Source organism: Crocodylus porosus, unplaced genomic scaffold, assembly GCF_001723895.1.
Source record: "Crocodylus porosus isolate Cpor-Errol unplaced genomic scaffold, CroPor_comp1, whole genome shotgun sequence".
Lineage (NCBI taxonomy): Eukaryota > Metazoa > Chordata > Crocodylia > Crocodylidae > Crocodylus > Crocodylus porosus.
In genome coordinates, this window is record NW_017728948.1 from 72,386,718 (window position 1) to 72,404,541 (window position 17,824).

Genomic DNA, 17,824 nt, shown 5'->3' on the forward strand with positions numbered 1-17,824 from the left:
GATGCCTGCCCTGCTGCTGCTTCCTCCCGCAGGCTGGGGTAGGGGAGGGCGGGCAGCGCCGGGGTCAGGGGGCACCGCCCCCCCCAATCTCGGGGCAAGGGTCTGGCTCCTGCTGCCAAACCACCTGTTCCGTGGAGGGGTGCGCGTGTGTATGTGTGTGTGGAGCAGAATGAGCCTGATCCAGGGTGTGTGTGTGGAGCAGGACGAGCCTGGTCCGGGTGTGCGTGTGCATGCGTGTGCGCGCAGGGGGCTGCTCACGCGGGGGCTGCCCCGGGTTTCCCCTCTCGGGCGGGGGGCGAGGCCCGACCGTGCCCCCCCCGGTGCAAGAGCAAACCGACAGCACCAAAACCGCGCAGACAAGCCGGAAGCCCCGAGCGAGCCCCGGCCCCGCCGCAGCGGCCGCGCGCCAAGGAGGCAGGGGCCAAGCCGGCGCCGAGCGGCAATGGCCGAGCGCGAGAGACCGAGACGCGGGGCTGGCGGGGCAGGAGGAGAGCCGGAAAAGTGTCCGGCGGCGGCCCACGCAGCACCCCCTTACCGATGTGAATGATCGAGTCTGCAATCGCGGCTCTCCAGGTTCGCGCCCAGCAGACGGACACCACCAGGAGCAGGGAGAAAACTTCCATCTCCCCCGAGCGAGGCGGCGGGCAGGAGCCGTGCGGGGGCCACAAGAGTGCTTTAAATCCCGGGGGCCTGCGGGCGGCAGGCGGGCAGAGAGCCGCGGGGCTGGGGCGCCTCTCTCCTCGGCCGAAGCCCCGCGTCACTTCGGGGCGCTCCCTGGCATCGCCGCGAGTCCGGCCAGCTAATCCATCCAGCCCGGGCGCAGGTCCTCACGCCATCCCCATCCTTCCCGGCTCCGCTCAGTCCCGGCTGCGCACAGCAACTTGCAGCCCCCGGCCCTCCCCCTGCCCCAGCCCGCTTGGCCGGAGAGCCCCAAAGCCCAGCGCCAAACTCGCCTTCAGCCGGGCAGGGGGGCGAGCAAAGCGGCGAGCCCCTTTCCAGCGGCCAGATTCCTGCGGGAGGGAGGAAAGCGGGGGTGGGGGAGGAAAGCCCCGCTGAGGCCAAAAAATAAAGTGAACTTCAAGGTAATGCAGATAGTAATGCAGAGGTTTGAAGCTGCTTCCAAATCGCGGCCCCCCGGCTGGAGGAGAGATCCGCAAATCAAGCCCAACGCGCTGTCTCTGTCGCGCAAGGTAGTGGTTGGACAGGGCAGGAGCAGGAGCCGCGGCTGGAGGCAGGGAGAGGATGGGCTGCAGGATGCTTGTGGAGCTCGCTTTGCTGGTGGGATGCAGCGAGAGCTGGCAGCTCCGGCACCAGCCAGCACGTTGCCTAGAAATGGATCACCTAGGAGAAGGAGAGAGAGCGAGAGATAAGTGCTATCAGCCAGAGAGAGGGAGAAGCAGAGGGAGAGAGAGACAGAGCTCCTCTCTAATAACCACCTCCTCCCCCTATCTGCAATACAAGGGAGAAACAAAATAGAGCTCTCATCTCTCTTGAAATCTTCAGCTGGGACTGAGCAAGAGACACAGGCAGGAGTACATGCAGCCTAAAAATACATTCAGGGGAGGGAGAGACTTTTTTTTCCCCCTGGGAATCTAATGCTGTGTTTTACCCACCGAAAAAAAAAAAATCCACCCCCAGTTATTTAACCTTGTAATTCCACGGCACATATCAAGTTCAAAGCTATACATGGGCACTTCTGCTTTGCCAGTGCGAAAACTGAGTCAAAACCACGGTTTGAAGGGTGAATATATATTAAAATCAGGGACATTTGGTCTCAAAGGCAAAAAAAAACAAAAAAAAGACATGACCTAAAAGCTATTAATATGATTTTAATTATCTGGCGTTTTTGATTGAACACTCACAATTACTTTAAAGAGTTTTTTTTCCTAGGGTGCTAGTGTAATAGCTATGGGAAAATGGCACTTTTGCAGAGCACTTTCTTTCTTGGAGTCTCATTATGCCATTAACTGCTTAAAACACTATAGACTGTGTGTGTGGACAAGGTGTGTGTACCCATTTCACAGATAGCAATGGCATCCAGAGGTCAGATCTCCTTTTAGAGTAGATACTTCCCACTTCCAGGTTTTTTACACCTGGATTAGAAAACATCTCTGATCCAGCAGGTACAACCACTGCTCACACCTGATAGAACTCAATCCTGTTATGTAAGCTTGACTCCCACATACAGCACACTCTATGCACTCCCCTGCTGTGTCATTCCTAGAGTTCTCCTTAGAGACTTAGCACAAATTGTTGTTTTTTTGTGCAGGAGTTATATTAAGGTCACTAAATTTATTGCATGTTCCACCTGTTCAATTCCCCAATGGGAAATTGCTATTGGTTTAAATCATGGGCTCACCTAACTGGCACCCCATATACTAAAATCCAAGGATTTAGATCAGACAGAAAAAATAAGTTCTTGAAGCAATAAACAAAGTGCCATTGAAAAATCTAGAGAGTGAGATAATATTGTATAAACAACAACAATTTAAACCTTACTTGAGTCTGCACTGGCAGGTAAACAATTCCACAAAGGTGATGATGCTCCAAAGGCTTTGAGCCAGGCCCAAAGCCCACTGAAATTAGTGATAGGCTTCCTAATGACTTGAAAGGGCGTGGGGTAAGGCCCTTGGAGCAGGACAACAAATCAGTTCAAGGTTTGGAATTCAAGAAAGCACAGTACTTAGGAAGAAAAGAAAAACACATTCCGCAAAGGGAAGCAAGATATGCGATGCAAAGGGTACCACACATGCAATGATAGTTTGGTGTTTTATTGTGTTGCACTCTGATATAGCACCGCTTACATAGACCAGCTTGACCTGCAAATACCTGTAAACAGAAAAAAAAATGGCTTTCTACTGTAGATAGCAGTTTAAATACAGTAGGAGTGAATGTTATAGGTGTTAATTTTACTAGGAATAAATTCTGCTTTATCTAACAAACATTAGGAGCTCCGTTAGTCATGATTGCTTCTCCAGAAAAGAACAGAGTTTACAAGAAATGCTAATTTGCTTCTTTGGGGGTGGAGAGGGGGGCACATTGCTCCATAATGTACAGTACACAGTAGCCAGAGTAAGAACATCTTTGGAAAGTACAATAACTTTTAAATCTTTATTTATACTAAGATCACTAGGATTTCCTATCTTTATCTAAAGCCAGCTGTCTTTCCTGATTGTTTAAAGCATTCAGTAAATCTACCCTGGATTAGCCACACTAAGGGGAATTGTAATTTAAGATTGTGGTCATGCTTAATGAAAAAGAGGCAAAGCTCAAAGATCAAAAATGACTCTCATATAGTTCACGTTCAACAGTAGATTTAAGGCAGTATAGGGCAAAGAAACTGAAATTTAGGAGAAAGGAGTCTGAGGTTAGATTTAAAAGTCAATTTTAACAAACTTGTTTTAGAAAATAAATTATTGTTGAATTGCAATGATTCTGTTTAGAAACACTAAAATAAAGTTTAGGAAGTACTGGCATAGACCAGTCAGCAGTGCTTTAAATCTTCCTGCCTAGCTCAAGGGTCCAAGCAGCGCAACAGAGTTTATATGCTGGCAGTGACCAGCTACTCTAATTTTCCCAACTATTGCAGCTGCTGGTAAAAAGCATTGTTTGTTTGTTTTTGTAGACACAGCACCAGAAGCAGGCTCTCTCATAAAATGTTACCAGCACATGCCTTTCTCCTCCTCTACATAAGGTTTTGAGTGTTCCTTTCTTATTTCTTTTAATCTTTTGAGTGTGAGAAGGATAGATTTTTAAAAACTTCTCCGGGCTTCTTGTTCCTACCTGGAACCCTGCTGAAATCCAGTGGAGAGCCACAGAAGCGTGACCATGAACACCAGGTTACAAAATCAGGGTCTTGTCCCACACATTTATTTCATCCTGAACACCTACAGTTTTTGAAGTTAAACTTAACATAGAAATAAAACAAATCACAATTTTCTGTGGGCTCATATGCTGGGAGGCAAGTAGAATACCAGAGCATTACTATGCAGTTCAGAACTTTCACTGTAAACCTTAACATTTCCATAAATGAGGATGAGTTTAAATATAGGCCAATTCTGCAGTAGAATCAGATATTTTATATTTCATAATGTTCAACATTAAAGAATGGCACAGAACCGGAACACAGAATTTATCCATATTAGATCAGTCTATTTTCCCATCTGCTCCAACATCCTGCCTCTGATGGTAGCCAATACCTAATGATCTGAAGAAGGCAAATATAGTGTGTCTAGCCAACTATACAGTGTTGTACTGAGGGGCATGAAGAGTCAGTGGGGAGAAATCTCTTTCTCATCCCAACAACCCAGGAGCCCATGTCCTGAAGTTTGATATTCAATTAGTCTTTTTATCTTAACTTAGACAGTTACAAATCTTGTTAGTGGTCGCAAAGCTATCCTTTAAAAGAAAAAATCCAAAAGATGGCATTTAACTCAATGACCTTCTGTAGCAGTGAATTCCAACATTAAGCAATTGGTTGTGAAATATAGGATCTCTTATTTGGTGGAAAAATGTATTCCTTTCCCTTTCAAAGAATGGCCCAGTATTATTACATTATGGGGCAAGATTTCAAAGAGTGCATCACTCCTTCAAGATGAAAGGTATCCATCACGAATGGGTAACATTGATACCTAAATTGTTATTGATGCCACCTGAACATAGGTAACTGGTGGGAGGGGCATGCGGGGGCACGTGCCCCCACAACAGGGCTGTGCCCACGGCTGCTTACTAGCCCCGTTCCCACTGCTGCCACCAGCTGCTGCGGGCGCACCCCCAGACTCAAGAGGCACCAGCACCCATGCATCTGAACATAGGAGAATTGCCAGAAGGGCCCACCTACTATTCCTAAAATAGGCTTCTATTTCTGGATTTCTAGAAAATATATATTTTCTAAGATATGCATACTAGAATCTCACCACTGCAAGTCCTATACTTTCAATTCTGTGGGGAAAAAACGTGCATGTTATGCACAGCAAAAATTTCAAAGCTTTTATTATTTCAAATACATTGTTACAAGGTTTACTTAAGAGCTTATGTCTCATCCTTTACTCTCATTCCATGGAACTCAGGAACTGGTTATTATGAAGTAAAGTCAACCCTTAAAAGCAACCAATATTATCTGAGTGAATTAGCAGGGACTGCTGCTTGAGGTGGATTTATTTTGCTTGCCTTTAAGCTCCAGCGTTATAGATCTCCCATGTCACCTGAGTATTTTTGTATACTCCAACTTACAAACTTTTAAGGTGCTGAAAAGTATCTAATAACAAGCCTGATCAAATAAAAAACAATTTCACAAAAACATGGCCATACACCAAACTCTTACCCCTGTGCTGGCAGTACCTGTACTCTCCCAGGAATCGTCTACATGCACTATTACAGTGCATGAATAAACTGCGGAGCTTATTGCTCCAAAATTAATTGCTCCCAGGCACATGTTCACATGGCCTGCCCAGGAGCAATTAACTCTGGACCAATAAGCTCCACAGTTTATTCATGCTTAGCACTTGGAGTCAAGTCAGAATAGCCTCGACTGCCAGGGGGCTCTAGGAGTTAGGTTACCAGCCCAGGGCTTTTCCCCCACAGCTTAACATGCTGCAGAAGGACTGGATGGAGAAGAAAGGAGCTTCAGCATAGGGTTAGCTAGCAAGTAGCCCCTGCACTGAAGTGCCCTCAAGCCTCAGTCAGCCCCTCCAATCTCTACACATGCACTGCTGTGAAGTTTTTTACTCCACAGCAGGATAGTACTTGTATATTTACAGTAAATGTCCTGGATAGTAAATACAAGTACTATCCTGCTGCAGGGTAAATGGAGTTTACTCCAACCTAATAGGGATGCATGTGTAGATGTCGCTGCTTACTGCTCAGCTAATTAATCAACTATACAGTAAATGTCTCATGTACACGTGCCCCCCCAGGTGTCTTTGTACATTAATCGCTAGATATTTTATAGAACTTGTTCTTATTCTTCTAATACACACACACACCAGGAAAGGGAACACAAGGCGTGTCTACGCAAGATGCTTTATAGTGCAGTAGTCTAATCTACACAGTAAGGTGTCACCATGTAACAGTGCAGCTACTGTGCAGTAAATTAAGCTAATGTGCAGTAATTTAGGCTAATACAGGTAGTAGATAAACTGTGCATTAGCTATTGAGCAGTGCCACCCACGTAGATGCTGACGGGGAGCAAATTTGCTCCTGGTCAGCCACACCAGCAAGAACTACAGGGGATGGGGGAGTTCTCTGCCCACAGTCCTGGTGCTGCTCAGCTCCCAGCTCCCTGTAGGAGCCAGAAACTGATTAGCACTGAGACGGGGTCACTCTCTGCCCTGTCCTGTCCCAGCACTCCTTGACTCCCAGGGCCCAACCGATACAGGAGCTGAGCAGAACCAGGACTGGGGAGCAATCCTGGTTCCCCCTGCTTCCCTGCACAGCAGAGGGCTGGCTAGAGCTGTCCCACTTGAGGGGCAGCTGCTGGCAAGCTCTCAGCTGGGTAAGGATTCCCCATCCAACTGTGGGCTGGCCAGAACTATCCCCTGGACTAGCTGCCCCACAAGTGGGACAGCTCCAGCCAGCCCCCAGCTGGGCAGGGAATCCCCACTTAGCTGGGGACTCACTGGCAGCTGCCGCAGAAGCAGGACAGCTCCAAGTAAGCCCCCTTCTGGTTGGGGAAGCCCTGCTGCCACCCGGCTCACTGGCACTCAAACATAACCATATTTTCCCCTTCAGTCTATGTCCTCCTAGAATTCCTGTGTCCCTCCTAGTGGTCTCAAAAGCACAAAGATGGGATAGTAGAAACCAGCCATAAGCAAGCAAGCAAGCAGAAAGTAACAAAAGCAGCAGCGCTTACCAGTGGGGATGAGAATGATGACCCAGGTTCATAGAGACATGGATGCTACCTGCAGTGTCATGGCAACAGGAAAGCAGTCACTGTTCTTATAACACTTGTTGAATTTCCCTCACTTGGGCATGGTTCAAGTGAGGCAGCAACATTCTCTGTTTCTTCCACATAACAAAAAGACCTAAGAGACCAGCTCCTTTATACCAGTATTTAAATTAAAGATGCAAGACTCCTTGTTTTGAAAACCTAAGTCTTTTTACTAGTCCATCCCAATAATACAACTGTTTACTCAAATATCAGAGCCAATTAAAAGATTCCCATTTTTCAACTGCCGGGGATCAGGAAGTTGGGAGTGAAGAAAGGAGTCAGAAGGAGTAGCTGAAGAAAGGAAGGGTTCTAGGAAAGAAAAGGTTCTAGCACAGTGGGATCAGTGTCTACTGAAGTCCTTATATTAGTCACATCTCTTCTCTTCCCCAATAGTTACAAGAGTGACCATTTATTTATATTTTTTGTAGTCTTTCTGCATCCTCAGCTGCCGAGGAGAGAGAAGCTGTTTCAAAATGTAAGCCATGAGAGTAAAGATTCTTTTTAAAAAAAATACAGACCAGTCAGAAGCAATTATTAAAACCTGAAATCCCACATCCTGTCCCATTGTTTATATCACCCAAAAGTTAGAACCAACTCAAATCTGACAGAAAAGGTAATAATCAGAGAGTCTTCAGCTGGGGATGCAGATTCAACTCCCAACTCTTCCTGTATTTCCCTTCCTCTTGGAGGGCTGAAGTAGGATTAAGAGAAGAGCTGGTTTCCTTTGTTTATTTGTTTGGGGTTTTTTGCTTTAAGAAAGCATAACCACATCTGAAAAACTACAGTCAGTCAGCAGAAACAGGAGCTATACAAGCTCTTTCCCAAATTAATATTACAACTAATTTATTGTTAATTGGACTATTGCAGTGGAATTTTGTTGTGCTAGATGCCATACAGCAAGATAGTCCATGCCACAAAGAACTTGCAGTCTCAATAACCAAGACAAATCAAGGGCAAAAAGGAAACAGACCCATAAGGAAATGCATATTTCTAACATTTTTCATCCTGAGTGTGTTACCCATTTCCTTCCCAAGATATTTAATCCAGGGTTGTCAAACAAAATCCATGACCCAAATCCAGCCTGTGATGCCATTCCATCTGACCTGCTGCACTACTGGGAGCTGTGGTATGTGGCTAAGGAGGCATGTGGCCTGCCATAGACTTCAGGGCCCTGGGACCCCACTGGACACAGTCATGAGTAGCATGAGAGTGAGTGAGGGCTGTGCAAACAGGGCTTGGTTCACTGCCTCTTGGCCCTGACATCAGACTAGCCTCACCACGACTACTGGCCGCACAGTTCTAGCCCCATGGTCCAAATCTCGCCCTAAGCTTGGGGTGCGTTTGATGCCTTTGATTTATCAGTGTGGTCATGTTACAAGGAACTCTTCATGAAGACCTCCAGAGAACATACAGTGCATCCAGATTTAAAAAATCCCACAGCAAACCAAAGCACAGAAGGAAAAGAGTGACTCCACAATGTAACCATTTTATAGACCCTATTTCCATTCAAGTGAAAAGAAAAACCCTTATCAGCCCCATGTTTTAAAATTTTCTTTTCAGTCCCATGTATATTTGACCTTCATTTAAGTGAGAAGTGTAATTCTAGGCCATGCTACTTATAACCATTCCTTTATTATGTGTGTGTTTTAAAGTTATGCATTTAGTAAAGAGAATCTACTCATCCTTGCAAACCCTCCTCTAACCCCCAGCTTCCTCAAAAGAGTGATTTCTAATGAATATAGCTTGCATAACCTACTTGAAATTTCTTGCTTTGATGCATTAAACATAATTTCCTTCTCAGTGTTTTCCATCATGACAAACAGCATCATTATAGTTGACATTTACCTTATTCCACAGTATTTCTGTCATAAATTAAGAAAGAAGCATTACACTGATGATATGACAAGGAAGAAAACATCTAACTAACATGATAAATTCTTTGTAGTGATGTTTAAGATAATTCAATTTTGCCTGTAGAATACCTGGAATTAAAATAAAAAACCTACTTTTCCTCAAGAGAAACTGGATTTAAAAACTGTCTTTCACCTAACATTTACTCCCCACAGCCATCTTAACAGTCTCTTAAAGGCCACAGAATTCTGGAACTCTACCATTTTTATTTAATTAAAAAAAAACTGACGCAGAAAAAAACTTTCTGCATCAAAGATTAGCTTGTAAATATGCAATTCTAATAAAAATCTATCCATGGAAAAGAAGAAGATAATTTTAGGTTTATTTTTATGACCTACCTTTGCTTGATGTCTACCCTGTTTGATCTGGAATTGCTAATGAGTGAATGTGAAAAGAAAAATACTGTGCTTTCTGTTTTGACTAGGTTAAAAGCTTACTCCACATTGTCAAAGTCAAGCTAATAATATGTAATTATTTCTACTTGCGCCACTGTAAAATGTATTTTGGTTGACTCTGGAATCTACTTCTATACTCAGGTCCACTTCACATAACACCATCTGTGACTGTTTTCTTTCATGTTCCTAGATTGTTTTTGCTATCTATGTCCCTTAAGCTCTTTCTATTTTTCTTCTGCAATCTTGACTCTACACATATTGTGTCTTTGTATCACCTTAAGTAAAAAAATTCAGTGATCGAGTACTTTAAAGTGAGCGGCAGAATACAGTGTCTTTCCCAATGCCTGCATTCTAGGTGGAATGTTGAAAACAATCTCACCATAGGGGACTGCAGCAAAGTGCCCCAACATATTGGCCTTCGTTTTTCAACCTGATGGTGCATTCTGTATAACCAAGTTGTAGCAATAATTCAACTCTATAAGCTTTAAGTGCTCAGTAAGGGACACAATTAACATTTTTATATCCCAGAATTTAATAAGAACATAACTCCAAAGGACTACTCAATAAAGTCTCATTTTAAGATTTGTGAAAGCAAAATATTGTGCATAGGCTTTGGGAGTGACACAATATTTGACAATTTTAAATACATTTATTTACAAAATGAGCTTCATAACTTTATGTTCAGTGCTTATACTGATCATTTGGCACTGGGAAATGAGGGGACTTGATAAGTAAGCACAAATCATGGCATGGCATGTATCACACAGTAAAAGCAGCAAAACTTGATAGCTTTGACAGACTGGAGGCCAAAGGCCAAATACTTTCAAGCACCTGAAAAATGCTCCAATAACTTTGATAGAAAATCGCAGGCCGTTTACACTTGTGAATAAGCAATTGCATATTTTAGAAACACAATTACATGTTTCAAACCCAATGGATTTATCCTGAGGGCATTATTTTGACTCTTGAAAACTTTAACTTATTTAGGCCTTAATGTCTTGGGTTGGTTTCCTATAATGATTACAAACTACCTTCTCACTTGAGCATCTGAAAGTCAGCCAAGAAGCATAATTTATAATTCACAACACCCTGGAGGTAAAGACTTTAGTATTGTCCCCCATTTTGAATCAGAGGAAACTGAAGTACAGACAAAAGGGCCAGATTTTGATACCCCTTTACATGTTAATACCTTACTTGTCATGTATCATTGGAAAATATGCATGATTATTTGATGTGCAAAATAGTGCTCAAGGCAATAAGAAAATCAGAATGTGGTCCTAAATGACTCATCTAAATTATATTGTATTCTAAAATACCCCGGTTTTTTAACTTCAAGTTCCATAAAACACACTTCCCCTTACCTATAGCAGAAACCTTGTGGGCAAAAAGAAAATTAATTGTATTAAATCACATTAAAAATATTCTCAACAGTCTTTGTTTCAGTTGGGTAGCAGAAAATTGTGTCAGGATTTAGTTTGTCAGGATTTTTTATACACAAAAACTTCAAGAAATTAGATGTAAGCTCTAAGATCTATATCCTTTGAGGTATTTACATGACCTAAATCAGCCTAAATCTGTTCAGGATGGAAACCTACTGTAATGCATGCAAGTATGTCAACACAAATATATCTTTGCAGAAGCATGGCCTAATGTGTTACAATTTCTTTCATTCTATCCTCAGCCTTCTTTTTTCACCACTGCCCATCACCATGATATCTGATCATCTGTCACATAAAACTGGAGCCCCCAACAGACAATACAGTCTCAGTTATTTTAACCTTTAGGGTATCAAAACTTAGGATAAGATGTTTTCAATGTGTTTTTAGCAGTTTAAGAAACTTTACAATATCACCCTGGAAAACATACCAAATCTGGGGAAACTCTTAAACCCACTGAAGTGACATGCTGACTAGAAGGAAAAATTTGGTTTCAAGTTGCCTCCAAAAAGAAAGCTGGCAGCTGTGCATTCACAAAGGAGGGCAACCTTACAAGTGATTGGCAATCCTGGATCTAAACTTTAATCAGCTCATCAAAAGGGTTATAACGTGTGGAGAAACACAGACAAAGTCAAGCAGCAGGCAAAAATGAATTAAAAATCAATTAAGGAACTAAGCAGTTAGTCTAATCAGTTCTTTCTTTTATCAAGCTATGTGTAAAATGAGAGCCATTTCAGTTTCAAGATCAAACTTTTAATAGAATGAAGTGAGAATTGGAATTCTGGGTCTAGTGGGGACGATGTATGTAATGAATTGACCCCTTTTCCATGTATTAGAAAATGGAAGTTTCTTTTTTATAACAGGTTGGGGGAGCATGACTACTTATCAGACTTTTATTAACAGACAGCAAAAGAGATTTTGCGTATGCTGGTATGAGAGTTTTCCCAAATTCTGTGAGGGGTCAAAAATGTTGGCATTTCGTTATAAACAAAATTAAGTGAATTATGATACAGCTAATAAATCATATTTTTTTCTGTTTTGGGACAAATGTGCAAGGAAAAAGAAAGGTGATGCTCCTTATTAAGCATTCAACTGCAGTTGAAAACATGAGTATCTACTTTAACCAGTAAAATTCATAATTTAACTAACAAGGTTAAATATCTGTTTTAGGATATTAATAGCCTAAAGCCACTGATAGATCAGGGAAAAAGTTTCAACAACCACAGTATCTCTCACAGAGATTCAGAGAGGTGTTATATAAATTTTATTCTTTCCATTTCAATCAATGGTTGCATTTAGGAATTAAGTTCTGCTCTGTAGGCATACAAATTTCTGGAGATTCTTTTCATCTCATTGGGCACTGACAACAATTTATCTCCTACTGCAAAAATAAAAAAGACACTGTAGATAGGAACAGGGGAAAGGAGAACAACCCTAGAAGAAAATGTACTACCACCACATCATTAAAACTCCAGAAGGCTACCTGAACCAATGGGTAGGAAGCTAGCTTATTGAGATAAGGAAAGTGCAAGAAACCTGAAATGAACAAAGTAGGGAGTGAACTGTGTATCTCTGAGCAAAGAACAGAAACAAGAACAAAAGAACAAAAACAAGAACAAAGGAACAAGAAAAAAATGCCTCTCAGGTTACTGGGGTCCAGCTTTCTGTTTACAAAAATCTCCATCCTGTTGCTGTTTACATAGCTATCATAAAATAGGAATTCCTTTTTTCCCAATAATACTATTCTAAAGATTTTTCTGTTTCTCTGAATAAATCTCCCTTTACTAAGTATTCCAGCTAGATTTCATTTTGGGGAATTATGATCCCTTTAGAATTATTTTACTGCTTCTTTTATTTAACTCAGGGAAGAACTCCCCTGGCCATCAGGTCAAACACTGAGTATTTTTATTCATTTTGGGCAGACAATTATTAGGAATTTTGCCATTTTTTTAGTTCCCTTACCTCACACTTATGAGTATAGAGAGGTGTTTTGCCATGTTAGTCTTAAGCCAAGTAGACAGCAGGGCAGGGTGGCACCTTAGGCTGCATACAAGCATTACCTTCTACCGGTGGAATTGTAGTTCCAGTGGTAGAAAACCTAGATGTACAAGCCTTCACACAGTTTCTAGCATACTAAAAATGGTGGCTCTAGTAGAAACATCTACCTTGTCTGACAAGGGAGAAGTCTAGCCCAATAGGGGTTACACTGTTTTAACAAACATTTGTGCACCTACCTTATTGTTAGAAGCTCCCCCATTACTTTGTAGATCTTCAACCTCCTGCCCCTCGTCTCCCTCTGCCAAAAAATACCCTGCGAGTCAGCTGGACTCCACTGCTGTGGACTTATCACTGAGAAAACCTCTCCCTCTGTCAGCCCCAGGGCTGTGCAGCTGACAACCCTCCACTCTGATCTGGACTTTAAGGCTAGGAACAGACATTACACATAAACCAGTTTAAGTGATCAGAAACTGATTTAAACCTGTAACAGAACAGACATTCAGTGCACATAAACCAGTTTCAAAATGGCTGAAACCAGTTTGAGATAAACCTGGCTGAATGTAGTATTTGACTTAACTGATTTGGCTCAAACTGGTTTCTGCAATATCTGTCCCTGACCCCTTCCTGGTTTCAGTTAAACCTAATTCCCCTAGCATCCTGGCATGCTCTCTGGGATGGGCTTTCTGCTCCAGCCCAGCTGGCTTGGCCCTGCCCCTCTGCTCTCCAACCTGAGCAGGAACAGGCATGGGTGGGTGTCTGGCTGGGGGGGGGCGTTAATTCCCCCTCTGTATCCCATCAGCAGGGACCTGAGCCAAGTCTGCTAGTTGCTCCCCTCTTGTTGCTGCAGCAACAAAGCACCACGGCCCCTGAGGCAAAGGAGGGCAGGGAGGAGAGTTAGTCTCCCCTCTACCCCCACTGGCAGTCAGGTTTGTCCACCATCATTGCTGTGCTTGTTCCCTGCCACACAATAGGCCCCTGCTGTCCCCTCCGCTGGATGCCAGAGGGAGGAGGAATAACCCCCATCCCTACCCCCTTAAGGGGCCCTGTCTAGCTGTGCCCCCACCCCAACTCTGAAGCAGGAGGGGGCAGCATGCTTATTGGGGGCAGCATCCCCTGTCATAATGTCAAGGAGCATGAGCCTTTTCCCCTGCGGGCACACTGAGCTGTGGGCTGGCAGAGTGGGCTGCGTGCAGCAGCACTAGTGTCTGGCAGGCCAGAGCCTTGCAAGCCCCCTAGTGCCGCTGTGCTCTGCAGCAGCTTATCTGGCCCATCAGCCTGGCCCCCACCAGGAAGAGGCTCCCACTTTGGGAAACAGGGATGAGTTCCCTCCTTGCTGCTCCATCAGCTGGGTGGGGTCATGGATTGGACCAGAGACTGCCTGCAGGCCCTCAGGGGTAGGGGGCAGGGAGCAGGGTTATTCCCTGCTCTGCCCTTTGGGAACTGCAGCCAGGTCTGCCCAACCTGGCTGCAGCTACCACTCAGTCTGTGCTTGGGGCAGCATCCAGAGGAATAAGCCCTTCCTGCTGGGTGGGGGCTGGCCCCAAGCGCAGACTGAGTGGCAGCTGCAGACCAAGAGGCAGGCTGACTCAGTCTGCACTCAGGGCCAGCCCCTCCCAGCAGCAGGGGGTATATTCTGCTGGATGCTGCCCCGGCCACAGCCAGAATATGCCTGGCAGAATACAGCATCTGGCAGAATATGCGCTATCCTGTCAAGAGGGGGCAGGCCCCAAGCACAGACTGAGTCTGTCCACCACTCAGTCTGTAGCCACAGTTCAGTCTATGCTCAGGGCCAGTCCCCTCCCGGCAGGAAGTGTCTTATTCCTCTTGGCACTGCCCAGAGCGCAGACTGAGTGGCGGTTGTAGCCAGGCCAGGCAGACCCAGCTGTGGTGTCCCAGAGGCACAGCAGGAATACCCCCACTACCTGCCCCCCCGAGGGGCCCTGCAGACCCATCTCTGCCCCCATCCAGCCACTGGAGTGGCAAAGGGATTGCTACTGTGACTGGGGCAGCAGCCCCCATCCCAATTTCCCCAAGTGGGAGCCTCTTCCTAGAGGGGGCCATGCTGCTGGGCTGCTATGGAGCATGGTGGCGCTGGAGGGCTTGTAGGGCTCTGGTCTGCCAGACACTAGTGCTGCCACACAGCCCACCCCAGTTCTGCCAGCTTGCAGCACAGCACCCCCAGTGTGAAGGGGATCATGCTTCCTGACATTATGACAGGGGCTGCTGCCCCTAACAAAGGTGCTTCCCTCTTCTGTTGCAGCACCTTGGGGCTGCAGGCCTATTCTGTGGCAGAGAGCATGCGCAGCAGTGATGGTGGCCAAACCCAGCTGTCAGTGGGGGTAGAGGGGAGACTAACTCTCCTCCCTCCCCACCCTCTGCCTCAGGGGCCATGGTGCTCTGCTGCTGCAACAGCGAGGGGGGAGCACCTGGCAGACCCAGCTTGGGTCCCTGCTAGTGGGATAGAGAGGGGGAATTAAACCCCAACTTGGCCAGTTCAGCCCAGATTGGCCATGCCCCCTCAGCACAGCTTCCCTGTAGCTGAGGGCACACTCTGGTGCCCCCCGGCACCTGACCTGAGCATCTGCAGGCATGTGCCTGCACTTCCTCAGTCCAGAAAGAATGTTTGTCCTGTTACAAACTGGTTCAGCCTAGGCAGGTTAGACTAACCCGAAAAGATTGAATCAATTCAGGCTCTGGTGGCTTTGTGAATGTCTGTCCCTAGCCTGAACACTGCTGCCACCACCCAACTGGGGTTATATTTAAGCCCAGAAGCTGGACAACTGGGGTAGGGAAGTTGCCACTACTCACTCCCCAAAACAGAGTTCTCCATATGAGGAACATATAGTTGCTTTGCCCCCTGCTCAAACAACTCAGGACCCAAGCAGAATGAGAAATGCCACAAGCCAGTTCTCATACCCAAGTCTATGGTGTGACAAGCTTGCAGAGGGCTTTGTTTCTGTGCATCAGTCCCCGCCAGGACTTGTCTGGGAAGGGAGGAGCAGGGAGCCTCTTCCCCAGACAAGGACTACCTGGTCTAAGGAATAATTTTGAGGCTTTGTGCAGTGTTCCCCTTGCTCTTTTTGGGGTGAAACGGGGGCTGCTGGCACAGCCTTTGAAGTGCCACATGGGGGAGATGCTCTCTCCTGCACAATACTTTAAAGCCATGTGCCCACAGTGCTATGCACAGCTCAGGGTTCTGCTGCTCTGCACTTTAAAGGCAGTGCCTGCAGCTCTGCATATGGGGCTGTAGCTTTGATGTGTCCCACAAGAATAAGTACCCCCCCACACACACAGCACTTCAGAGCCCTGCACCAGTTTCTGAAATGTCGCATTAGGTAAAAGCTCCTCCCTGAAGGGCTTGAGAGCCCTGAGCTCTGGCCATGGTAGCAGGGCTTCCTACAACCAGACCCCTAGGAGCACCCAGGCAAAGTCCCTCCCTCCATGGCCAAAGGCCCAGCTTCAAAAGAAAGCAGACACCTGTGGGTCTGCTGTCTGACAGCCTGACAACTGAGAGGGAAGGAAGGAGACTACTGCTAGATGGACCATGGTTTCCTTGGGCCACTAGCCAATCAGCCCGACCTGAGCCTTCAGGTTCTGTTAACTGTCTCAAGGCAGACTGGAAAGCCTGCAAAGCATTCCAGTATTTGTGCCCTGGGGCCCTCCTAGCTGGATGATTTTCACAGTGCAGTCTGTCTGTAGAGCAGATAGCTGGTCAGATGAATATTTGTACTCTCTTGTCACAGTACAGTTTTCAACTGCTTAAACTAAATTGTGTAACTTCTACCAGTTCCACATGAATGTTTGCATGCACCCTCATTCCCTGTTTCTTGAGGATTAAGGTGTCATTCATCCTGCTTTCTGCCTCATTTTTATGGAACCCCATGTTGCTGCTCAAAAAAAAATGAAGATAGTCTCTGCTTTGACAAATAAAGAGATTGTGATACAAAGCCCATACAAAACAAAGGGAAGGCCACTGATTTTTATGGGCTTTAGCACAGGTTCTCAGTTCACTAGGACATTATGGAAAGATAACTTTATAAAAGCAGCAGCAACAACATATACAGTACAAGAAAGAAGCTTGCTCATTCAGATATTTTTAACATATTGTTTGAATATACTTTCCTTGGACATGTACAGGATAGAATTTTTGATCATGACCAGTGTAGCGGAATGCCGGGTTAGCGATTCCAGCACCACTTGGGGAGCCGCGGGCTTTACGGAGCGGGTGAGCGCGCAGCTTGTGGGGTGGGATTGGAAGTAGCTTTATGACCACCGTCCAGGTTCACTGAGTTGGCGCAAGTAGACGACTTAGAGTAAGTTGTTAGTTTTCTATAATAAGTTGGTAGGATGTTTGTTGGTTCACGGGGTTTCGGACTAAGCCCTTGCGTTCTAACCCGATGGGCTAGGTGTGGCTGCCAACTCAACAGCTCATTGAGATAGGGTGTTAGTGGTAGAAGTTATTATGAAGTAAGTATAAGGTAAAGTAAAAATTTGTTTTATTCACTCACCTGGCCTCACCCTCTTATGAATAAGAGGGGAGACCGGCTGGAATGAAGTTGCAGTAAATATAAGTATAGAAAGCGTAGATATGCTGTCTAAACTATGAAGAGAGGCAGTTAAGAGGTGGAGTCTCCGATGTTTCTTCAGTTACAGTATGCTGGATACAAAGAGGGTCTGTTGGCCCACAGGGTTTACTAGCAAGCCCTTGCTTTCTACCCCTTGCAGGATAGGTACGGCTACTCACTAGTTAGTCCTAGGGCTGGTCAACAGCTCATGAACAGGATGATAGATAACAAAAGTGTAATGCGGTGAATCGCTGTCGATTGTCAGATTTTCGAGGCCTTGGTTTTCACTGGGATACGCCCAGGCAGGGAGGCTGAGGACTGGCTACAGGGTGATCAAGCCTGAAGGGTCGTTCAGTCATCATCTCTGCTACTTCTTGCCTCTATGCCTTTTTATAGATGTTGGTTGGACTGCCTCTGTGACACTATCTATGATATAAGCTAAGCATACAGAGATAGGATAGTTTTCTTTTACATAATAGTTACTAGGTAGATTTTCTACATAAGTTTCATTTCTGCAGGAATGACACTTATAGATAAGAAATGAAATTTACAAAATATGCATGTGCAGCTTAATACAAGCGTGGGAAAATA

General features: G+C 45.2%; 1 protein-coding gene across 1 annotated transcript in view; it reads right to left on the minus strand.

The window, feature by feature from the left end:
* The window catches only part of GRID2 (glutamate ionotropic receptor delta type subunit 2), a 1,453,399-nt gene extending 1,451,796 nt beyond the window's left edge, over positions 1 to 1,603 (minus strand). Inside the window, exon 1 of the mRNA XM_019552630.1 lies at positions 536 to 1,603. Within this exon, the coding sequence (XP_019408175.1) occupies positions 536 to 623 (88 nt within the window). The 5' untranslated portion in view covers positions 624 to 1,603. The remainder of the gene's footprint in view (positions 1 to 535) is intronic.
* Between the last annotated feature and the right edge of the window lie 16,221 nt (positions 1,604 to 17,824).